The 23896-nt window shown below is 36.7% G+C and overlaps 4 protein-coding genes across 7 annotated transcripts; 2 read left to right on the forward strand and 2 right to left on the reverse strand.

The window, feature by feature from the left end:
* Window positions 1-807: 807 nt before the first annotated feature.
* Window positions 808-5086, forward strand: LOC102627211 (arogenate dehydratase/prephenate dehydratase 1, chloroplastic). Of its 2 annotated transcripts, none has more exons than XM_052434701.1 (12): window positions 808-969; window positions 1059-1591; window positions 2178-2269; window positions 2360-2452; window positions 2533-2733; window positions 3118-3198; window positions 3294-3389; window positions 3863-3940; window positions 4015-4104; window positions 4190-4257; window positions 4526-4607; window positions 4796-5086. In XM_052434701.1, the coding sequence occupies exons 2-12, from the start codon at window positions 1309-1311 to the stop codon at window positions 4850-4852; spliced, it is 1221 nt and encodes a 406-aa protein (XP_052290661.1). In that variant the 5' UTR covers window positions 808-969; window positions 1059-1308; the 3' UTR covers window positions 4853-5086. The 2 variants fall into 2 exon arrangements, with proteins under 2 accessions (XP_052290661.1, XP_024950643.2); XM_025094875.2 differs by having other exon boundaries at window positions 809-969; window positions 2202-2269.
* Window positions 5087-7188: 2102 nt separating this feature from the next.
* LOC102626939 (putative lactoylglutathione lyase) lies at window positions 7189-13634 on the reverse strand. Of its 3 annotated transcripts, none has more exons than XM_052434702.1 (9): window positions 13519-13634; window positions 9086-9218; window positions 8871-8995; window positions 8655-8719; window positions 8356-8568; window positions 8023-8070; window positions 7817-7924; window positions 7576-7728; window positions 7189-7430 (listed from the first exon to the last, which is right to left on the reverse strand). In XM_052434702.1, exons 2-9 carry the CDS (start codon window positions 9199-9201, stop codon window positions 7383-7385), a joined length of 876 nt encoding a protein of 291 aa, XP_052290662.1. In that variant the 5' UTR covers window positions 9202-9218; window positions 13519-13634; the 3' UTR covers window positions 7189-7382. The 3 variants fall into 3 exon arrangements, with proteins under 3 accessions (XP_052290662.1, XP_006467421.1, XP_052290663.1); XM_006467358.4 differs by lacking the exon at window positions 13519-13634 and adding an exon at window positions 9596-9778; XM_052434703.1 differs by lacking the exon at window positions 13519-13634 and adding an exon at window positions 9329-9347.
* Window positions 11002-13666, reverse strand: LOC102626646 (lactoylglutathione lyase GLX1). The gene is made up of 9 exons (XM_006467357.4): window positions 13519-13666; window positions 12920-13052; window positions 12705-12829; window positions 12489-12553; window positions 12190-12402; window positions 11857-11904; window positions 11624-11731; window positions 11384-11536; window positions 11002-11239 (listed from the first exon to the last, which is right to left on the reverse strand). The coding sequence occupies exons 2-9, from the start codon at window positions 13033-13035 to the stop codon at window positions 11192-11194; spliced, it is 876 nt and encodes a 291-aa protein (XP_006467420.2). The 5' UTR covers window positions 13036-13052; window positions 13519-13666; the 3' UTR covers window positions 11002-11191.
* Window positions 13667-20113: 6447 nt separating this feature from the next.
* LOC127900354 (uncharacterized) lies at window positions 20114-22251 on the forward strand. Its single transcript, XM_052435005.1, has 2 exons — window positions 20114-20990; window positions 21065-22251. The coding sequence occupies exons 1-2, from the start codon at window positions 20114-20116 to the stop codon at window positions 22249-22251; spliced, it is 2064 nt and encodes a 687-aa protein (XP_052290965.1).
* The last annotated feature ends 1645 nt before the right edge of the window (window positions 22252-23896 follow it).

A 23896-nucleotide genomic window follows, 5' to 3' on the forward strand; every position in this document is an offset into this window, starting at 1 on the left:
AAAAATCAAAATGTTCATGAAAGGGAAACTACAGTTGTTACACGTTGGGTAATAACTAAGAGTAGTTTTACCATGCAATTTATTTTTTATGTTTGGTTTTTTTATTTTTTGAATTTTAATTGAGTTTTTAGAAGTTTATCTTTCGATATTGGCATTATGCGTACATTAAGGACCGGGTGGCTACGGCTCGGGTAAGATTTTTGGAAATAATTTGTTATTTAATTACACAAATTCACTAGTCTGCATACCTGGTTTAAAAATTTCAAGTAAAATCTTGTAATTAAAGAAAACCTTTTTAATTGGGATGAATTGTTAGTTAAACGTGTCATGAACCTGGATAGTAATTAAAAAATTTTAACTAACCCTAAAAAATAGTGTTAGCTTCACCCCTGCATGTCTTCGTACTAACGGTTGGGGAGGCATATGATAATACAGACAAACTTACCCTCTAAGTATAAATATGTCAAACTTTAAGGGAAGTTTTTAAAAATTACCCTCAATCGCATCGACTTCTAAATAGTTATGTATATGGATAAAAATAATTAACTATAAAGTAAAAATTAGGATATCGAAAAAAAAATGAATATATATATATATATATATATATAAGCACAATAAATTTTTATAACTCTTTAATAATTGTCAGTTAAATTAAATAGCTCCGAAAGTATTAAAGCAGGACAAAATCTTGCATATTTGTCTTATCTGACATAGTAATTTAATTTTTCCAGTAAAAATGCCACGTCAGATATGTGACAATTAAAGATGAAATCTGATACCCATCAGCTCTTTGGCAGCATCTTATGATGAATTGATGATTGATGAGTCTGGTGAGGTATTCCATCATCAATTCAAGCACGTCTTCTTGAATCTCTCTCGGCCCTCTCCCAAGAGTCAAGTCAAGACTCTTCCTTACAAGACGCAAACTGAGGAAACGTGTGCCCAACATTGTGTTCAGTTCAACTACTGGTTGTTTTTTTATTTTCCCCTTAAATATAAGTATTCTTTTTAATCTAACTCTAACCAAAGTGTTTTTTTTTTTTTTTCCGGTAAATCAGAAAAGATTTTAACTTAACTTCTGCGGCTGCTTCCAATGTGGGGTCCATGCTTGGCCTCCAGTCTCAATATCAGCAACCATTCTCTCTTGAGTCTTTGAGAATGTCATTCTTGGTTTCACCAAAACTCTTCACCTTCACCTACACCTACACCAACCCTCTACCTCGATTTGTCTAAAAGAACTTTCTTTGTTTTTTTTTTTCTTTGTTTGGCATTCACATTGTCAAATCCTTTGTAAAGTTTGATACTTTCATGGCTTTGAAGGCAAACCCCGTCTGGGGTTGTGCTAAAACCCCACATTTTCATAAGGGTTTGCCAGATTTGGTGCCTAACAGATGTGGGTTTGGTTTGGATTTGAGGGTTTTGAACAAATGGGAATGTACTTGCGTGGGTGTTTTGGCTCAGACTCACAGAGCTATCACTCCTGTTGAGGACGACAGGCCTTATACTCCTGATGTTCAGTCGTCTGAGGCCAATGAGCGGTCTCAAGACTCTCAGTCCTCTGGCTTTCACAAGGATTTGAATCTTCTTCCTAGTGAGTTAATTTATAATTTATGCCCTCCTTTTGTGGTGAATTATGAGTTTTATTATGTTGCATGCCATTTAATTTTCCCAATTAAGGATCATTAGCCTAAATAAATGGTTCTTTCATTTGTGCTGTGTAGGGATGAAAATGAATAAACGTTCATGACCAGTTAGTTGGCAATATTGATGTATTTTAGGGTTCTTAACTTGTAGCTCTAGGAAACCAAATTTACTTCATGTTGAATATTTTGATAATGTTTAAACGCTAATTTTGTGAGTATCAGAATGTGAATTGTTGTAAAGATGATTTTATCTAATGCAATATCCAAAAGCTCCTACAGGCTACAGTTCCTTATCAAAGATTTCACTCATGGTTGTTATGTGTCATACATTTAAATCTTTTTGGGGATGAGCCATTTTCTTGAAGTTCACATATGTCATTGATCTACTTCATTTTTGATGAACTGTAATTTTATGGACTTCACATATTGGAGATGAATATGATGCTGGATACTAAAGGCAAATTATGACTCTTTCGTGCCACTGCTTCTTTCCATCTTCCCTTTCTCTCCTCCTTTTATGGCACATTTTCTTAGCTCTAGTATATGGACAAATTGCAGAACCCTTGTCTATAATGGAACTTTCTTCTTCTCCTGATGATGGTACAAAAGTGCGAGTTGCTTACCAGGTAAAGCAGTCCATCTTTTTTGGTTTTTATCCTTTTTTGGACCAAATATCTTTTCTTGATTTTTTTTTATGGGTTATATTGCAATTCTAGGGCTTACCAGGTGCATATAGCGAGGCTGCCGCACGAAAAGCATATCCTAAGTGCGAGACTGTTCCATGTGATCAGTTTGAAGCGGCATTCAAGGTTCAGATCCTTGACTTATACTGTTATAAAATCAATTAAGTTTGATCGTTACCATTATTCTGCTGAATTTCATTAAACAGGCAGTTGAACTGTGGTTAGTGGATAAAGCGGTTCTTCCCATTGAGAATTCTGTTGGTGGTAGCATCCACCGTAATTATGACTTACTACTTCGGCATAGGCTCCACATTGTGGGAGAAGTACAATTGGTAGTTAATCATTGCCTTTTAGGGTTGCCCGGTGTACTGAAGGAGGAGTTAAAACGTGTCTTCAGTCATCCACAGGTTTGTCATATTCATATCTTGCGCATGATTATCTTGTCTTATTTGCTCAAGAAGACACTTGGTAGTGTGTTATATGTAGCTCAACCAATACCTAAGACGTTGATGGTTGTCGTTTTGTAGTAAAAATAGTAGCCAAATTCAAATAGAGCCAAAACGTCTACTCCCGATAAGGAATTTTGTCCATATTATCTTTTTAAATCATGATTAACCCAAATGGTTGTCAAATAGGTATTTTTACGGATTGCTTTCACTCCCTCACTGTTCAATCCCAGGGTTTGTTATATTTAGAACTTGGTCATCTGTGTTGTGTAAATTGCATGTCTATTAACTCGGGAGATTCAGATCTAACGGCTTCTGGTCATCTAACCAAATTCTCATTTGCAGGCACTTGCTCAATGTGAGATGACACTAAGTAATTTAGGTATTGTCAGAATTAGTGCTGATGATACAGCTGGTGCTGCTCAGGTAATGTATGGAAAAGACTTTTGTATCTGTTTGTAGTTTTCATTTTAGTTATGCTAGGGGCTATTTATATTCTGATACATAAACCTTGGAAATAGATGGTAGCTTCAATTGGCGAAAGGGATACTGGAGCAGTGGCAAGTGCTCAGGCTGCTGAAATCTATGGGCTTGACATTCTTGCTGAAAAGATCCAGGTAAAGCTTTTTCCTTGCTTCTCCTACACCTCGGTGATCCCTAAATTATTCCAAGCAGATGCATTTTTCAAGCTGAATAAATGATAATTTTCCATTTGTGCTAACCATGCAAGAGAAAAAGAAAAAATCTGCATGATCATCTTTTATCGTTTTTCTTTTTTCTCGTTTTAAATAATAACAACAATTACAATTGTTTCCATATGCGTCCTCATGCATAATCGATACGATGTTTTGTCTCCTGCTATACCATTTGTAAAACTATGCCGGCATATTTTCTGCTAATCTTCAGTAATCTTCAAACTGAAGATTTACTTTCCTAATTGGCACACGTAAATTCTTAGCAATTTTAGTTCTATGTATTGGAAAGCAAGCCTTGGGATTTGATACAGTCAAGTTTCTACTTATTTCTGAGTGAGATTCTTAAATAAGAAATTTTTTTTCTTATTGCAATTTGGCCATCTTGCTTTTTTCAGGATGATGACGATAATGTCACCCGTTTTTTGATACTTGCAAGGGAACCCATAATTGCAGGAACTGACAGGCCATATAAGGTACTCTTCCTTGTTAGTTATATATTCATTTTATTAATGTTATAAAAATAATTATTGGTTTTGTTTTTTGCCAGACAAGCATTGTTTTCACTCTAGAAGAAGGACCTGGCATGCTGTTCAAAGCCTTGGCAGTGTTTGCACTGCGAGACATTAATTTGACAAAGGTAACTTGAAAGTTAAAGCAAAATGATGTTAGTTAATTAAATCAAAATGCTCTGATCGCCGTCTTTCCTTTGGAGCACTTTTCAGATAGAGAGCCGCCCACAGAGAAAGCGCCCACTGAGGGTTGTAGATGATTCTAATAAAGGGAGTGCAAAGTGAGTAATATTTGAACTTTTCAGAAATTTAATGCATACAATATTATGACAAACTAGCGCTGCAACTCTCAAGAAACAAAGAAGATATTGCTGCCAGTCATATTAGCATATAATAATCCGCAATAGGAGAAACATAAGATTTATGTGTTCTTTCTTCCAACCAAGTTCTATATAAACATCTAAGCTGCCGTGTAAATTTTGTTTTGCAATCGCATCCCAATTTGGGTGAGGTGAATATGCTATGAGATTTCCATGTGTTTGGTGGCAGGTACTTTGACTACCTTTTCTATATCGACTTTGAAGCTTCTATGGCTGATCCTCGAGCGCAATTTGCTTTGGGACATTTGCAGGTAAGCCTCTTTATGTTTCATGACATTTTCAGCTCTTAGAAGACATGATTTAGCATCTGTGCTTGTGTACATCCAAGACACGTGCAATTAAAACCTTAAACTGATGTAACAATCCTTTTGGGGAATTTGATTGTATATTTATTCTAAACGGATTTCCTTTTTCTTTTACCCCCCAAAAAATATGGCAGGAATTTGCGACATTTCTACGCGTACTTGGTTGCTATCCAATGGACACAACTTTATAGATGGACACCCTCCCCAACATTGAGTTCCCATATTTGTTTTGGTCTTAGAAGATATACAATTCAACCTGCAATCCTGTACATACATCTTCAGATCCAGCTCAAGCCAAGAAGAGTTTTATGGGATAGAGCCATAGCCATATCCATAGGTGGAAAATTTCCTTGAGGGATCTCTTAGTTTCTTCTTTCCTCTTGTTCAAATTCTTTTCTTCTTCCTAATGGAGGTGGGTTCTTTTATTTTATTATTATTATTTTTTTAAAAGGTAAATTTGTAGCTAATCTTGATGGGATGTACCTATGGGAACATGCAAATATGAACCTTGTGAGACAATTGCTCACATCGCCCTTCCCAAAATTAATAAAGGAAATTGGTGACAGGTTATTCGAAACCAGAAAGAAGTACTAATAGAAATATTCCTACGGGTGGCTAAATTGTATGACAAAATCGTGCCGGCCACCACCAAGTGAGCTGTCGTTGTCCTCGCAGGTCGTATGATGTGTATTTTCTAACAAAAATGAAAGAAACTTACCAACTAGATATAGAACCAACTGATATATTTGTTTCTTTAAATAAGTAAAATGCCTTCTGAGAAATATTGGGCAACAACAATTCTTGCTCAGACTCTACAAAGACAAGCTAACTAGAAGATGAAAGCTTCCATCCTATTGTTGCTTCCGGAGAAATTATCTCCCAACCATTTAAAAAATGTTAAAAATACAAGTCATACACCAATATCTTATATTCGCCTTCAATTTTATATCAAGTAATATTAACTCTTTCAGCCACCATTAAATAATTTAAGGTGAATTTTTCTCCTCGAGTCTCTCAAAATATTCTTTTATTTTCTTAGATAATTGTCCTTGATATAAAATTAAACCATGAAGTAGTTCTAAGATATTATAAAAAGCTAACAGTAATTACTCATACTTTAAATACTTTTTAAGACCCATGTAAGATTGCTTTTGGGAGGATTAAATAGAGCTAATTTATGTAGAGATTTTGTTGGTAGAGTTTTTACAAGTAAAGCTTTAATTAGTAGAGTTTTTACAAATAGAATTTTTATCTAAGAAAATTAGTTATTTGGTTGTCAATGAGAGTTTTTATTAAAAATTATAAAATTACTTAATAGACAATTCTTTTAAAATTATGTTGTGAAAAGAATAAAATAAGATTGTCAAATAAAGGAGGATATTTTTATATATTTTAATAACTCAAAAAAGCTTTCTAACCTCTAGTCTCAAAAGTCTAAAATTTGAGTTTTTACTAGTAGAAACAAAATAGTTTATTTAAACTTCAAAAGCTCTACTAAAAAAGCAACTAAACAATAACAATAATTTCAATAAGAGCTTATGAGATTAACTAAGTACCTATGACTATTAGATAAACCATATCAAACAGGAACTAAAAGTGATTTTCAAAAGTTAAAAAGTTAATTTTGGTATTTGATAAATTTGTTGAAAAATCATTTTTAGCAAAGTCACTTCATCAACAAAAAGAAAGAGTAACTTTTAAAAAATTTGATTTTGAAAATCATTTTTATACTTAATACAATTTCATACATATTCTCATATCTATTATAAAAATCTAAACTTATTCTTATTAATTAGGAAATAAAATCATTAACTTTAAAGGGATTATTACTATTAATGATTATATTGAGATAACAAAATTAAAAAATTAATAGTATAAAATATTTTATTTCAATTATCAATTATTATACATACACAATAAAAAAATATTTTATTCTAACATTATGTCAAATTTTATCATTTATATTCTTATATGCACATCTATAAACATATAAATATATAAATATAGTCCAACTTAATTATTTATATTCTTATAATAATTTAATCATCAAATTTGACAAACGCATACGACTGCTTTCAAAGTTCAGAACACTTTAAAAATAATTTTTACCGAATATTTAACTAATTTTCTTTACAATTAATTATTTTCACAACACAACCGACAATAATTATTTTAAAAGTTATTGCACTGCCAAATTAACCCTTATTCGTAAAATGGTTAAGAGATAATCTCCCTGAATCAAATTCGGCGAGTGATATGGGAAAAGGGGGCACGATTCTTCTCATCCACAGACAAATGCTTGCAATTGGAGACGACTTCTCAATCAAAATCAGTAAAGTTTTCATTTGCATTCGTTTTTCTCTTTGCAGCCGTCACAGTTTAGTCTCGATTGGAGATTTGATTGACGTGAATTCTTCCATCAAGCCTGCCGCCATGAAACAAGCTGCAAGCCCAACTCGACGGCTCAAACTGAAGCCCTTTACATACAAGATCAGCCGGCCGTTCACTAAATAATAACACAGTAACGTAATCCAAATTTAAGCAGTAGATCTCAATTTAATAATTCGTCACATAGCAGCAAACCACCGATATCGTAACAGGCATATCGGTGGCTTTCAATACTAGACACAGTAATTTATTCATACAGATAGTACAGTACAGTAGTAGGATTTAATTTTATGCACCAGAGTGTTTTGCAAAACTCCTCCTACCATGACATCGTTACTCCGACTGCAATTCCTTCAGAAAATCTTCATTGTCAACCAGGACCTACAAATCGACACAAAAAAACCATATAACATGAGCGACCCTTGCTTAGAATGTTAATACAAAAAATGAAAATACATTCATTTTTTACGCATTAAGTGCCGCAAATGAGAAAAATGATCAATTAAAAGATATCTGAAAAAATTACCGTTTTCCAGCCATCTGGGTCTACGAAAGAGGTGATTTTGGTGTTGAGTCCAGGGATTGGTCCGGGTTGTCGAGTTATCTTCCCTCCAAGCTCTTCGGTAACCAGGTTGACAACCTCAGCACTTTTGTATACATCATCAGTACTAATAGCAACCTACAAATGATACCACAATCATGAAAATATAAGTGTGTTCTCAAATGAAGAAATAGTCACTGATGCTTCCACTTGGACTTATCTTTACCTGAGCATATGCATTTCCCTTGGTATATTCAGTCACAGCATAACTATAAGCTAACTCCAGAACAGTAGTCTGATCTTCCTCAGCATATCCAAGCATGGCCAGGGCGCACTGTGATATAAATGAAACCACCAAAATAGAAAATACATTACTAATATGGGTCCCCCTAGTTAAAGTGAATAAACTCTTCAAAAGAAGAGGCAGTTCACCTTCAATTCAGGACTATCAATTGTCCTTAACAGTTTCATCCCCAAAGCCTGCAGAGACCCAACAAACACAACATCATTTCACGGCAGATCCTTTGGATTAAAAAGCAAACTATAAGCAGATTTGATAACTACTACAATTGATCCACTGTTGGACAATAACGAAAAAAGTGCTGGCATAATGCAAGATGATCCACAACAGCTTTAGCGATGGAAATGAACCACTGGATTCACAGTTAAACACACCCATTGCAACAGGTTTAGCAAGAAATGGGAGTAAGAGATCCAGTTACTCATACAGCATCCAAGCAGAAGATAGACCTTTTGTCATACTACCTTTTCATAGAACTTGATGGAGCGACCAAGATCGCCAACGCGAAGCATTACTTGACAGAGTGGTTCAGGAGTTGGACCTCTCTGGATGAGTTCAAAAATATAACCATCGGGATCCTTCACAAAGGCAAAGTGAGTTGTCATACCTTTAAGTGGACCAGGCTCTCTAGTCACATTGCCACCCTTGGCACGAATGTTTTCAACCATTTTGTAAACCTTGAAATTCCATGGTATGCTAGTTCAATTTCAGTGCTTAGATAAAAACCAGTGCTCAAAATCAGTAAATATTTTACGACACTTACATCTTCAGTTGCAATTGCAAGATGGCCAAAACCAGTTCCAATATCATATGAAGTTACACCATAGTCTGTGAATCAATAGCAAAGTAAACTCTCAGAAATAGATAGAAAAAAATAGAACCCCATTCATAATCATTTCCCAAGAAGTACAATTCTAATGCAATTTTCTAGAAGTAGTAACTCTTATGTTTAGACAAAGAAAAAGTAAGAGCACCATACTGTATGTTAACTCCACAACAAAGTAAGACTGTTCGGGGCCAAATCCAAGAAAGGCATTTGAGTATTTCTCTTCTGGGACGTCTCTCTTTCTCAACAGCTCCATCCCAAAGCATTCAGTGTAATATCTGAAGACAAAAGTACAGAAGAATATGAGGACATCCAAGCACCCAAAATAATCAACTACATCAGGAGCAGTTAATGTGTTAAAGACATACTTGATGGTGCGATCAAGATCACCAACACGATACACAGCATGAAGGAGGCGTCGCTTATCTTTCTTTGGCCATTCCAGCAACTCGGCATTAGCAACAGCAGGAGAAGCCTCAGCCATTTTGATATGGAATCACTCTGTTTCCATTCACAACAATGTAAATATGAATAATAAGACAAATACAAATCATCAGTCTAATAAAAAAATAATCGTACTATTCTCTTTAGAAATGTATACAGCAACACACAAGCATTCATTTCATGACACAATTACGGATGTGTAGACTTGAGATAACAGTAACCCAAACTTCTTGATCCGATAGAATAGAAACGTATCAAATAAAAGTCTCCAGCATAATTCAGTAACGTAACGTAAGCCTCAGCCTCGGTCATAGCAAAAATGAACATAAAAACTAACAAGAAGACACAAATATCAGTCGCATTGGAGCCGATCCTAGTTTATGAAAGGTCGGAAATCAAAAGGACCATAACAAGAGGAAGAAAAGAGAGCTTACCAGAAAGTCGGAGTGAAGCCGCAAGTGTGAGAAATGATCTAGAAGATGATCTATTTTCCAGACTTAGCTATGGTGCAACTGTAGTATCATACTATAGTTATATTTAATCATTAAATGCAAATACTTAATTATTGCGTCTCTCACTATAACTAAATTCAATGATTAAGTGCAGCTATACACAATTATACCAACCCTCTATTTACTGAACTTACATTATCTTGTTCTTTAAATTATCTTGTTTCTATCCTCCGAAAAAAAAAATTTATCCTGCTTCCATGGATTCCTCTAGAGTCATTGGCTGTTACTGGAGGATGACTGATGAAATCAGATCAACGATTGAGATTTGCCTGTGGCTTTTTAGGGTAACGGCTTCGTTGGGTTTAGTTGTTTGGATTTTGGAATATCAAGCCGGCGATTTGACCTACGGTCGGACCCGTGTATGATTCAAGGCTGTGCCTGTGATTAAGCCGCGAACTATAATCACGTGGCATTATTATATTAAACATGTGATTTCATATCTTATTAAAATAAATAAACGCATTATTCATTTCCATTCTCAATAACTAAACACTCTATACAACTGATTATTTTCACAATAAAACCGACAATAATTATTTTAAAAATCATTGCATTATTTTTTTAACTCTTATTCTTAAAATAGTTAAGAGATAATTTCCCTAAATAAAATTCGGCTGGTGACACGGGAAAAGGGGCCACGATTCCTCTTATCCGTAAACAAATGCATGAAAATGGATACTGCTTCTCAATTAAATTCAGTGAAGTTTTCATTCGCATTCGTTTTCTCTTTGAAGTCGTCACAGTTTAGTCTCGATTGGAGATTGATTGACGTGAATTCTTCCATCAAGCCTAACGCTATGAAACAAGCTGCAAGGCCGACTCGACGGTCAAACTGAAGCCCTTTACATACAAGATCAGCCAGCCGTTCACTAAATAATTATTTGTTAAATGTCTAAATTCCGAAATTTTATTAATTTTAATTTTTAAAAAAATTTATTTGTTTATTTTTTAAAACTTGTCTCATTTTCAGATATTTACATCCAAAATAAAAAAAATAAAATTTTGTGACTTTTATCTAAATAAAAAAATATTTAAATAACAAATAAATATTATATTCTAAAAATATCTATGTAAAATAACTTATTTCTTAAACTAAAAAAATAGAATCCTCTTTTTTTTGTTTTAATTTACAAAGACATAAATGTCAAACAATCAAATTTAAGATGTTTTTTATTGTAAAAACAAACAAAATATCACTTATATTCAGATATTAAAAAAAAAAAAACAAACATGTCATTAAGATTTTCGTATTCAGACCCATTCAGACTTTAGAAAAACTCACACTTATTTAAATTTCAGACAAAAAAATAAACGCTTGCATAGCAACGTAATCCAAATTTAAGCAGTAGATCTCAATTTAATAATTCATCACATCACATAGCAGCAAACCACCGATATCGTAACAGGCATATCGGTGGCTTTCAATACCAGACACGGTAATTTATTCATACAGATAGTACAGTAGTAGGATTTATTTTTATGCAAGTGTTTTGCAAAACTCCTCCTACCATGACATCATTATTCCGACTGAATTTCCTTCAGAAAATCTTCATTGTCAACCAGGACCTACAAATCGACACAAAATAACCATAACATGAGCGACCATTGCTTGGAATGTTAATACAAAAAATAAAAATACATTCATTTTTTTATGCATTAAGTGCCGCAAATGAGAAAAATGATCAATTCAAAGACATCAGAGAAAATTACCGTTTTCCAGCCATCTGGGTCTACGAAAGAGGTGATTTTGGTGTTGAGTCCAGGGATTGATCCGGGTTGCCGAGTTATCTTCCCTCCAAGCTCTTGGGTAACCAGGTTGACAACCTCAGCACTTTTGTATACATCATCAGTACTAATAGCAACCTACAAATGATACCACAATCATGAAAAATAAGGGTGTTCTCAAATGAAGAAATAGTTGCTGATGCTTCCACTAGGACTTATATTTACCTGCGCATATGCATTTCCCTTGGTATATTCAGTCACACCATAATTATAAGTTAACTCCAGAACAGTAGTCTGATCTTCCTCAGCATATCCAAGCATGGCCAGGGTGTACTGCGATATAAATGAAACCACCAAAATAGAAAATACAGAACTCTATAAGCCTTTCCATGGTCCATTACTAATATGGGTCCCCCTAATTAAAGTGAATAAAATCTTCAAAAGAAGAGGCAGTTCACCTTGTATTCAGGTTTATCAACTGTCCTTAACAGTTTCATCCCCAAAGCCTGCAGAGACCCAACAAACACAACATCATTTAATGGCAGATCCTTTGGATTAAAAAGCAAACTATAAGCAGATTTGATAACTACTACAATTGATCCACTGTTGGACAATAACGAAAAAAGTGCTGGCATAATGCAAGATGATCCACAACAGCTTTAGCGATGGAAATGAACCACTGGATTCACAGTTAAACACACCCATTGCAACAGGTTTAGCAAGAAATGGGAGTAAGAGATCCAGTTACTCATACAGCATCCAAGCAGAAGATAGACCTTTTGTCATACTACCTTTTCATAGAACTTGATGGAGCGACCAAGATCGCCAACGCGAAGCATTACTTGACAGAGTGGTTCAGGAGTTGGACCTCTCTGGATGAGTTCAAAAATATAACCATCGGGATCCTTCACAAAGGCAATGTGAGTTGTTCCACCTTTAACTGGACCAGGCTCTCTAGTGACATTGCCACCCTTGGCACGAATGTTTTCAACCAGTTTGTAAACCTTAAAATTCCATGGTATGCTAGGTCAATTTCAGTGCTTAGATAAAAACCAGTGCTCAAAATCAGTAAATATTTTACGACACTTACATCTTCAGTTGCAATTGCAAAATGGCCAAAACCAGTTCCAATATCATATGAAGTTACACCATAGTCTGTGAATCAATAGCAAAGTAAAATCTCAGAAATAGATAGAAAAAAAATATAACCCCATTCATAATCATTTCCCAAGAAGTACAATTCTAATGCAATTTTCAAGAAGTAGTAACTCTTATGTTAGACAAAGACAAAGTAAGAGCACCATACTGTACGTTAACTCCACAACAAAGTGAGACTGTTCGGGGCCAAATCCAAGAAAGGCATTTGAGTATTTCTCTTCCGGGACGTCTCTCTTTCTCAACAGCTTCATCCCAAAGCATTCGGTGTAAAATCTGAAGACAAAAGTACAGAAGAATATGAGGACATCCAAGCACCCAAAATAATCAACTACATCAGGAGCAGTTAATGTGTTAAAGACATACTTGATGGTGCGATCAAGATCACCAACACGATACACAGCATGAAGGAGGCGTCGCTTATCTTTCTTTGGCCATTCCAGCAACTCGGCATTAGCAGCAGCAGGAGAAGCCTCAGCCATTTTGATATGGAATCACTCTGTTTCCATTCACAACGATGTAAATATGAATAATAAGACAAACACAAATCATCAGTCTAAGCAACACACAAGCATTAATTTCATGACACAATTACGGATGTGTAGACTTGAGATAACAGTAACCCAAACTTTAAGAAGCGTAAGATGCGACATTGAAAAATGATTTTCAGATAAAAATCACTTTTTTAATTTCAAAAATATGATTTTCATAATTTTGGTTTTAAAAAAATTGCTAAAAAGGAAAAAAAAATGAGACGCTTCTTGATCCGATAGAATAGAAACGTATCAAATAAAAGTCTCCAGCATAATTCAGAAACGTAACGTAAGCCTCAGCCGTCAGTCATAGCAAAAATTAACATAAAAACTAACAAGAGACACAAATATCAGTCGCATTGGAGCCGATCCAAGTTTATGAAAGGTCGGAGATCAAAAAGACCAAAACAAGAGGAAGAAAAGAGAGCTTACCAGAAAGTCGGAGTGAAGTCGCAAGTGTGAGATATGATCTAGAAGATGATCTATTTACTGTCGTTTTAAATTATCTTGTTTCTAAGGATTCCTTAGAGTCACTGGCTGTTACTGAAGTATGACTGATGAATTCAGATCAACGATTGAGATTTGCCTGTGGCTTTTTAGGGTAACGGCTTCTTTGGGGTTTAGTACTTTAGTTGTTTGGATTTTGCAATATCAAGCCGGTGATTTGACCTACGGTGGGACCCCTGTATGATTCAAGGCTGTGATTAACCGGCGAACTATAATCACGTGGCATTATTATATTAAGACATGTGATTCCGTATTTTCTCTTTCATTATATGGCAATCCCTATCTTACGTGCATGTAAGATAGGGATCCTCATTATATTATCTCTTATTTGTATCGAAATAATACTAAGGGTCCATGCTTGGAAGTGCGTTTGGACGCTGTAAATAATTTTGAAAAATTAAAAATTAATTTTATGATTTAAAAATTTTTAAAAAATTATTTTTGATAAAATTATATTTGACAAATTTATCTCTTATAATTAAATTTTAAAAAATAAGAAAAGAATAACTTTTTAAAATTTGATTTTGAGAATTAATTTTTTATTTTATATAATTTCATGTATATTTACTGTAAAAATCTAAAATTATTTATTTATAAGAAATAAAATCATTAAATTTAAAGAAATTATTATTATTACTAATTATATTGAGATAATAAAATAAAATTAGTAATATAAATATTTATTTTAGTTAATTATTATTATATATACACAATAAAAAATATTTTTAGCTACATATTTATAAATGTGTAAATAAACTTTATTTAATATTATGTTCAATTTAATTATTTACATTCTTAAAATAATTCAATTTTAAGATTTTCTAAACACATAAGTAAATCACAATACTTTTTAAAATAAATTTTACTAAACGTTTAATTCATTATTTTCACAGCTAATTATTTCTTTTGTATAACTAATAACAATTATTTTAAAAGTTACAACATCATATTATTTAACTTTTAAAAATCCTTCAAAAAAGCTTAAGAAAAATGCTAATTAATTAAGTTTTATACAATAGTTATCATTTTCCAAGGATAAATAAATAAGTAAAATACATTTGTTATGACAAAAGCACGAGGCAACTGAGGCAATACAAACAATTACAATGATATTTCTATAAACACATCTTAGAGTGTACATATTGAAACATATGACTACCATTACACAAATCGAGATATATAGAAATTGATTATTTATTTATTATTTTATTTAGACATATTTACAAATTATTTAAGGATTACTTCAGTATAACACATAAATAGAACATAAATTTTACCTCTTAATCATATAAGTATAATATGATCGTATGATTAATTAGTTTGAAATTAGCCTATTCATCGCAACAATAATTATAAAATTATGATAAAAAATAAGTATTATGTGAGTTTGTTTGTTGGAAGGTCTTACGAGGCCGCCATATGTAAATATTTCAATGGAATACAATATTTAACCTAAATATTTTTAATTACAACATAGAATCAACCTGATCATCGATACTAAAAAAAGAAAAAATATTATTTTCTATCATTCAAATATCATTTTTCTAATTATTATAATATCTAGATCAATTATGATGAACATATTATGTTGTGACATACCAAATGTAATATAATTATGAAGTCAATATAAACAATAAAAAGAATCAATTAAATAAGATGAATAACATACATTTGTTGTTCATCACAGTTAGTATGGTTTTAATTCAATCTAATGACAGTACTCGTGGGCTTCCACAAAAAAGATAAATATAGAAGGATTTCTCTAACATTTCTTCAAACCAAACATCATCTTAGGTTGTGTTTGGTTGGAAGGAGAGGGTAGAGGAGAGGAAAATAATTTGAATTTCTTTTTTATTTCCGTTGTTTGGTTTAACATAATTTATAAGAATTTAATTTTTATTGAAATTTAATATCCATTACAATATATAATTTAAATTCTACACTAAGAAGTAAAGAATTCAAATTCCCTGTGTGCTGAAAACTAAATCTTCCACAAATACCCCTTCAACTTTTAACTTATTTAATATAATCACATAATTATTATTTATAAATTTATTTTATCAATTCAACATTATAGATAATTTTAAATTAATTAAATTTAAATAATGATTTAAAAAGCTTAATAAAATAAATTTATTTAATCTGAAAATATAAATATTAATTTTAACAGTCGCCGGATCGTGCGACCGCCGCCGCCGGTGTCACTGGCGCGTGTTACTCACCGCCACTGCCATTCGACTTGCCGATCAACCATCAACATTACTACGCCGTCATCGAGATAAAAAAAGGGGTCGTATGTTGTTCAAATCCGGTTAAAAAATTTTAGAAACTTTTTAACTTCCACAGATCCGGCTGATCGGCGGCGATTTGGCGGTTACTAGTGGCTATGGATGGTCGGAAATGGAAGTGGCAGCCTTGACGGACAAAGCCAAGGCGACGGCGTGACCAGAAAAATGTATGTTAGGGTTTGCCAATGTAGAATAGATTTTTTATGGGGTTGTGATAAAAAGTAAAAGGACGTGGTCCAAATTCAATACAAGAATTGCCTTACACTTGACAACTTAAAAGACACGTATCCAATCAAAAACCCGATGTATGGACCTAAAAATTGTGGACACGAGGGAGCCCCTTTTTGGAGTGTTTGATTGTTTCTGGTTGGACTTGTATTGGTAAGAGGGGACAGCCCTAGATTCCTTCACAAATTAAGCTGGCTCAATTTGCAAATTCGTGAGGAAAAAAACAAAGGAGATAAAAAGAGAGAGAGGTTTTGGGGAAAATTTTTTATCAACACTTTTTACAGCAAAAGTTGGTACCTTTTGTCATTGCATTGGTGGGGGAGGAATTCGAAAGGGTCATTTTGAAGTACATATCAATTATAACACTTTGATATAAATTTTGTGCTATTAGTTTCAATAAATCTAGTGGTGTGAAAAATAATGTCTCAAAATTTTAAGTTGAAATAATTTTACCCATTGCTAATTAGGTGCAAGTATTAAAAAAAATTTCTCTGCATGAAAAGCCTATTAATTTAAGGATCCGCTTAAATTTTGGGAAACTTCAAGGGAAACTTCGTCCGATTCAATTTTGGGCTTTGTTCTTTCGGTTTCTTCCTAAAATTTTTGTCAGTCATACGATTTTATTTTTCCTTGGAAACGTATGGTGGCAAAAATAAATTAATTAAGCAGCTCAGTCATACGAAAACAATAAGAAAAAAAAAAAATCATAGTAGAGAAATGAAAAACGGAATAAAATAAGATAAAAATAGAACAGAGCATCTTTGCACCAATTGAATTGAAATGGCCGTTGCAATTTAAACTATATTGAGAAGGGGATTGCCCTTTGAAGATTACAGCCGAAACTTAGATTTCTAAGTGAAGATAATTTTCTCTGCAATCCACCAGGAGAGCGCCAGACAATTTCAAGACTCCTTTGCATCTCTTAACGTGAAGATTCATAGAGTCGACTTCTACTTCAAGATCGGCTAACCTATCCTGCAGATTCCATTAAATTAAAGCCATATCGTACATCAGGGCAGCAGATAAAGTCCTTCGTTCGTCATAAATTAAAGCATTCTACAGTTCAAGCTCAGATCATGTTAAAATATAATTAAATAGACATCTCAATAACTGTAGCTACAAACCCATAAGCGGCTTTTGGTTCAATTACAGTGCTTCTGAAGAAAAAAGTTCAAATTGTTTCAATTTACTCTTATCAAATTGTTTCAATTTGTGACTTGTAACTTAAAGCTAAAAGTGTCAATTTTGAGTATACAATATATTATTTTGAATCTTGCAATAAGAAGAACTAAATCCATAACAAAACCTAGAATGTTAGAGTTGTTCTACCCTATGTTCGAGTCGAAATTTCCGTTTCTTTATTGGTCATTCTTTTGTTTTAAGTTATTTTGTTATTTCTTTTAGGATTTTTATTTTTTTTATTTCAATATCGTTTATTTTGTTTTCCTTATGTAGACTAGAAGAATTTTATTAAAATAATATTTTTAGTGTCTTTATTTTAATAAATTCGCAACCTTTAGAGTTGGTATAAAAAGACCAAAACCTTATATATTTATATGAAGATCATGGCACCATGTGTGTAATTTGTAAACCTAATTCAAACTATTAAATAATATAAAGTTTGTTTTGCTTTGAGGGAAATTGTATAATATTTTTCAAAAATAATTGTCCCATTAGGTGAGGTAACGCCGTCTAAGTTGTCAACTTTTTGTTGACTACAAAGTTTAAATATTGGTCCTTCATTTAACTTTTCTCAAAAAACGCCAACCGACAGCCGGCGGCCAGCACTCGGCAGTCCTCAGCCAAACATCACGTAGACGCCACCCACAGGAACTCCTCAAGAGCCAACACCTACCAAACGAACTGTGCGAGGCAGAGGGATCGAGAGCCGAAGAGATTTTTTGTTTTTTAAATGAATAATAAATTTTGAAAAAAAAAATGGATCACTGGGCTTGCATAAAACTTGAGCCCGCCCCAGCACAAGCAAGTGAGAGTAGATCACTTCGGCCTTGGCCGAAGTGGTGGGCTGCTGCCCTCACAAGTATTGTGAGGGCAGTAGTTCTAGCCCCCACAAAAACATTGTGGGGGCTAAATGTTCTTTATACTTCTAAAAAAATCATTTTCTCTTGCGAAATGCGAGTGGAGTATGGACATTCCTCTCATGTGAGGGGTTATTTGTTTGGGCATGTACTTCATAGAATTCAATGTCATAATATATAAGTCACAATTATGTATATCTGATTGTAAATATCAGTATAATATCTCTGCTACAATAGCAGTTGTTGTAAATATCTGTGTAATGCAGTAATCTGATGATTAATCAGTATTAAAAAAAAAAAAGTGAGAGTAGATCTTTTTCAGGGCTCATGTGTTATGTAATACCATCATTAGATTGATATGTTAAGAAAGTTTAGAATACGAAATTTATTTCTTAAATGATGTAAAATAAGATATTGTTATTCATGCATTAATATTGTGAAATCATCTCATTAATATTGGTATAGAAAAAAATGTATTGTAGCACCAAATATGTAGTTGCAGTCATATATTAATTGGTCCATCAATCATGATATTCTGTAATAATGTAAATTATAAATGCTCAAAAAATACCAAGTTGTATACATATTTTTTAATTAGTCTCACTGTTTGATAGCGGTCCCTCTCTCATCGCCTTTAACCTGAGCCAGAATATAAAGAATTGAAAATGATGTATGTGTTGATGCTGAAATCTGCTCGCCCTTGGACCGACCAGATTCTGTCACCAACGTTTGTGTTATCAACTGTCACTCGAACCACTGGGGTTGGAATCGCCCTTCCCTCTCTCACTAGACCTGCGTTCAGCAAAAACGGATCAGAGACGCCGGTGGTTTTGCCGGCGTAAACCCTCCGATGCCTAAGTTAGCACAAGGTGTTTACGGGAAAACAGTGTAATATGGATTTAAGAAATTTGTAAGGAAATGGCCTGGTTGCAATTTGGCAGCGTTTCCCCTCTCTCAGTTTTTCTGTCCTGTCTTCTTCGATGTCTTTCTCTTTTATAGCCGCCCTTTGTCCCACGTTTTTCGTTTGCCCCTTATCCCTCCTTTTTCGGGTGGTGGTAGCCCCTCATGGGACTCTAACTGCCAGATTGTGGGCAAACGTGGATCTCGCGTGTCCTTCAACCGCTCTGGGAGAAGCGCAACTACCGCGATTTTGTGAGATCGTGTTCCCGCTTTCCTGGGGATGAGTATCGGCTCGGCGTATATTTATGGTCGGTATGTTTTCCTGGTCGCATTCATCTCGGGTCGGCTCTTGTTTAACCCCGTGTTCTGCTCGTACCATATAGCTGGAACGATCCGTGCCGGGGTGGAACCAGTAACATGGCCGACCTGGTGCCTTTATGTACTCAACACCAGTCCCCCAGTTTCTGGTCTGGCGAGTGAAATGAGTTAAGAGTAGAAACTGATGGTCAAATCTCACCAGCCCGGGGAGCTTCTCGTCTGATCCTCTTTTTATTGAGACGGGCCTGACCTGATGTACAATTTCTCTACTGAGGAGACTCCGACCTGAGCGTGGGCCTAAGTGAACCTGCCCATAGCATATCTGGGCTTACTTCTAACCTGGCCTCTTGTAACGGTTGGTGATGTGGCATCTCCAGACTCTTCGTATTTGAAAATTGAAACGACGGGCTATCCGTCCTCGATATATGGGGGGTGAGCTGGCATATCCCATCACTTAAATGCTTCCATTTCCCCCTTTTCGTTTCAAATCCCTAGACTGGAGTCATCATTATCTTGCTATTCATTTCTCCGCCGTCAACCAAATTTTCTCTGAACTTTGCTCACACTTCCAGCGTCCGGAGTATCCATTCGCCGGGTGTTTTCTCTGTCACGGCGGCGCTATCAGTGTCAGTCTATTCCAGGTATAGTCTTTAACCTTTTCCTCTGGTTGTTGTTGATTGGGTTCTGTGTTGCCTTCTTTGTGTCCATATACTCGAGTTTTCTCTGTTTTCTTTTGGGGATTTCGGTATGTCGAATCGGAAGAGGAAGTTAATTGTTGATGAGGGTGATGAAGAGTCAGGGGACTCAGGCCTCAATGTGCCAATACCCACTGATTACTTAGGCCCCTCCAGTAGTGTAGGTCCTTCCCATGGCAGGGATACCCTTGAATACCCACGCCCTTTGGTTATCTCTCCTTCCCCCGAACTAGAGCTTGTAGGGAATAGAGGTGGACTTGCGTCGGGCTCTGGTGAGAATCACAGTTCTGGTGGGGTTGGGGTCCCTGAAGGAGTTAGTGATGGTGAGGGAAGCGGTTCCGGACCAAGCAGACCTGCTCAGAAAAGGAAACTAGGCCATAGGGTGGAGGCTGATTCCTACCCTATTGATTTCATGGCTTGTGCCACCACCCCCACCGATCTATTTAAACTTAGGAATCTCTACAACATCCCCAACGATGTTCTTCTTGTAGTCCCTGGGAAGGGTGACGTTCCTAGTCGGCCTCCGCAGGGGTATGTGACGATGCACCTAGAGAGTTTTAAACTAGGAGCTCGGCTGCCCCTTCAGCGTTATTTTGCCAAGATATTGGGAGGTATGCACCTGGCCCCAGGTCAGCTACACCCGAACGGGTGGAGGGTTCTATCGGCTATGTTTGTGTTGTGGGAGAGGTGCGGGTTGGAGGAGCCTTCCCTTGTTGAAGTGAAGCATTTGTATCAGCTGCGGAGCAGCCCAAGGGAGGCGGGCTGGTACTACTTCATGTCCAGTTCTGCAAAGAGAAAGCCAATCACCGGTTTCCCCTCCTCGTGCAAGAATTGGAAGAACAAATTCTTCTTTGCTGGGGGAAAATGGTGTTCAGCACTTCGTTCGTTGGGTGGTGATCTTTACCTACCAACGCAGTTTGTCACCCCAGGTCGTTCATTTTTTGCCTGTATTCTTTTTCGAACTGCCACTTATTGGGTTCTTTAACCTTGTTTGTTATTTCAGAGTCATGGGGTTTGATCGGGGGGCTTGAAGATCGACCCTTACTTCAGGTGGAAACTGCTCTGGTGAACGCTTCTACTTGCCAAGACCTCCTGTCTCCAACAAACTTGGTCGGTTCGGGCCTAGTGGATATAGCCGCTGGAATGGATAACAAGATCCTCAGCGCGATGAGCAGGAAGCGTGGTCGGGCCCCGAGCAGCTCCAGCAACCCTCCTCCTCCTCCGAAGAAACCTACCGTCGGTCCTTCCAAGGCGCCTGTTCCTGCTCTGCCTCCTCCTCCACCTCGTAAGAGTGGTGGGGAGAAAACCTCGGACAAGAGTCCTGAGGTCAGCTTGCAATCTGGGGACCGATCTTCTCCTCTCCCATCTCGGGATCAAGGTGATTACCTGAGTCCATATCAGAAGGATTATAAAAAATCGGTTGGGCCTAAGATGGTGAAGGACATCGAGAGCATGAGCCTCTCCGAGTTGGCTGCTTCTGTTCAGAGAGTCTCCTTTAGGCTGGCCACAATGGTCTCGTGCTACAAGACCGGGTCCGCGCGTCATGAGAAGAAGCTTCAAGCTGACAATCAGGAGTTGAAAAGGAAAGCTGAATCTGCTGACCGCTCCAGGGAGAAACTAGCCGAGCTGAACAAGCAGATTATAGAGCTGGAGGAGAAAGTTGCGGTTGCTGAGTCCACTTCCTACAAGCTTGAGGGCGAGTTGAATGATCTGAAGTCCGATCTTCAGGCTACTCAAAGTGAGAGAGATACTCTGAGGACCGCCCTTGAGGGAGAGATCAAATCCCTGAGTGACCAGCTGGCTGAAGAGAAAGGCAAATCTGCTGATGTGGATGATCGGCTGGATGCTGAGTATGACTCCGGGGTTGCTTTCAGCTATAAGTGCATCATGTCTGTGCTCACGGAAGAATACCCCGAGCTCGATATGAGCAAGCTGGAGATTGGGGTGGAGAGATATATGGCTGGGGCCGGCCAGGGAGATAAGGAGCAGGGTGAGCAGGATCGGGTGGAGGTTCCTTCGGGTGGGGTGGAAGAGGGGGATGCTGGGGGACGCACTTTCGAAATGGGTCAAGGGTCCATGCCTCCTCCTCCCGGTATTGCTGATCTCCCACCTCCTGATGTTGCTGATCCCTCACTTCCCGGGCTCGCTGATCCTTCAGCCGCTGGAGCCGTTGACTCTGCTAAGCTTTGAGCCTATTTTTGTATAGACTCTAGATTTGCATTTGTTTTGTAAACAATTGAACATTTATAAAAAGATTTTTAAATGCTCTTTATTTGCTTTCTTGTCCGGTTTTTGCTCATAGATTGTATCTTAGTTTTGCCTTTCGTAGGATTAACTGCTGGTCCTTCGTTGACCGAGCCGAAGTAGGCATTTGCTTTAGTAGATTTCTTGTAGAGTTAGCTGCTGGTCTTGCGTTGACCGAGCAGAAGTAGGCACTTACTTGCCTTGGTAGAATCTTCGTAACTTTAGCTGCTGGTCATTCGTTGACCGAGCCGAAGTAGGCACTTGCCTTAGTAGAGTTTTCGTAGCTTTAGCTGCTGGTCTTTCGTTGACCGAGCAGAAGTAGGCACTTGCCTTAGTAGAGTTTTCGTAGCTTTAGCTGCTGGTCTTTTGTTGACCGAGCAGAAGCAGGCACTTTGTTGCCTTAGTAGATATTTTGAAGCTTTAGCTGCTGGTCTTCGTTGACCGAGCAGAAGTAGGCACTTGCCTTAGTGAACTTTCGAGGATTTAGCTGCTGGTCTTCGTTGACCGAGCAGAAGTAGGCACTTGCCCTAGGAGAGTGTTCGTAGCTTTAGCTGCTGGTCATTCGTTGACCGAGCAGAAACAGGCACTTTGTTGCCTTAGTAGAAATTTTGAAGCTTTAGCTGCTGGTCTTCGTTGACCGAGCAGAAGTAGCACTTGTCTTAGTGAAATTTTTATTGATCTTGCTAGCAGGGGGATTTCATGCTGAATTCATCTTTATTGAAATTTGAATGTATTACAAAAACATAGAATATATGCATGTGCGACAGGCCATCAGGCATTGTAACAGAAATAACTTGCCAGAGTGAGGATTTAATAGAGCATTTTGCTTACTGGAAGTACTTCTTCAGGTGTTCGGCGTTCCATGATCTCTTCACGTCTCGTCCGTCTTGGCACGCTAATTTATATGCTCCTGGTCCAGTGGCTCGTATCACTCGGTATGGGCCTTCCCACTTTGGGCCAAGAGCGCCATGGTTAGGATTCCTGGTGTTCTGGTTCACCTTCCTAAGTACCCAATCTCCTGCTCGGAACTGCCTCACGCGTACATTCTTGTTGTAATAACGCATGACCCTTTGCTGACATTGGGCCACTTTCTGCGAGGCCCCTTCCCTTTTCTCCTCCAGCAGGTCTGGGCTTAAGCAGATCTGCTTGTCATTTTGCTCCTCAACGAAATGTTCCGTTCTATGTGTCCCCACTCCAATCTCTGCTGGGATTACCGCCTCATGACCAAAAGCTAAAGCGAACGGTGTTTCTCCTGTGGCGGTTTTATGAGTTGTCCTGTAGGCCCACAGTACCCCTGGTAGCTCGTCAACCCAAGCTCCCTTCTTCTCCCCCAATCTAGTCTTTAGGAGCTTCTTTATCACCTTGTTGGCTGCTTCCACTTGCCCATTTGCCTGGGGGTGTGCGGGGGTGCAGAACTTCAGGTGCACCCCCAGGTTTTGGCAAAATTCCCTGAAGTTGCCGTTGTCAAATTGCCTCCCATTGTCTGTGATGATGGCGTAGGGGATCCCATATCTGCAGATGATGTTTTTCCAAATAAAATCTGTTGTCTTCCTCTCTGTGATCTGGCTGAGGACTCCTACTTCCACCCACT

Source organism: Citrus sinensis, chromosome 2 (genome assembly GCF_022201045.2).
Source record: "Citrus sinensis cultivar Valencia sweet orange chromosome 2, DVS_A1.0, whole genome shotgun sequence".
Taxonomy (NCBI): Eukaryota; Viridiplantae; Streptophyta; class Magnoliopsida; order Sapindales; family Rutaceae; genus Citrus; species Citrus sinensis.

What these genes read in the sequence shown, in the direction of transcription:
- LOC102627211 (XM_052434701.1), top strand. Translation starts at nt 1,309, where the DNA reads ATGGCTTTGAAGGCAAACCCCGTCTGGGGTTGTGCTAAAACCCCACAT. An exon ending in GTGTCTTCAGTCATCCACAG is followed by an intron (nt 2,734 to 3,117) that starts GTTTGTCATATT and finishes TCTCATTTGCAG; the next exon opens with GCACTTGCTCAATGTGAGAT. An exon ending in GAACTGACAGGCCATATAAG is followed by an intron (nt 3,941 to 4,014) that starts GTACTCTTCCTT and finishes GTTTTTTGCCAG; the next exon opens with ACAAGCATTGTTTTCACTCT.
- LOC102626939 (XM_052434702.1), bottom strand. Translation starts at nt 9,201, where the DNA reads ATGGCTGAGGCTTCTCCTGCTGTTGCTAATGCCGAGTTGCTGGAATGG. An exon ending in TTGATAGTCCTGAATTGAAG is followed by an intron (nt 7,925 to 8,022) that starts GTGAACTGCCTC and finishes TTTATATCACAG; the next exon opens with TGCGCCCTGGCCATGCTTGG. An exon ending in AGGGAAATGCATATGCTCAG is followed by an intron (nt 7,729 to 7,816) that starts GTAAAGATAAGT and finishes TATCATTTGTAG; the next exon opens with GTTGCTATTAGTACTGATGA.
- LOC102626646 (XM_006467357.4), bottom strand. Translation starts at nt 13,035, where the DNA reads ATGGCTGAGGCTTCTCCTGCTGCTGCTAATGCCGAGTTGCTGGAATGG. An exon ending in AGGGAAATGCATATGCGCAG is followed by an intron (nt 11,537 to 11,623) that starts GTAAATATAAGT and finishes TATCATTTGTAG; the next exon opens with GTTGCTATTAGTACTGATGA. An exon ending in ACCCAGATGGCTGGAAAACG is followed by an intron (nt 11,240 to 11,383) that starts GTAATTTTCTCT and finishes GTCGATTTGTAG; the next exon opens with GTCCTGGTTGACAATGAAGA.
- LOC127900354 (XM_052435005.1), top strand. Translation starts at nt 20,114, where the DNA reads ATGTCGAATCGGAAGAGGAAGTTAATTGTTGATGAGGGTGATGAAGAG. An exon ending in AACGCAGTTTGTCACCCCAG is followed by an intron (nt 20,991 to 21,064) that starts GTCGTTCATTTT and finishes TTGTTATTTCAG; the next exon opens with AGTCATGGGGTTTGATCGGG.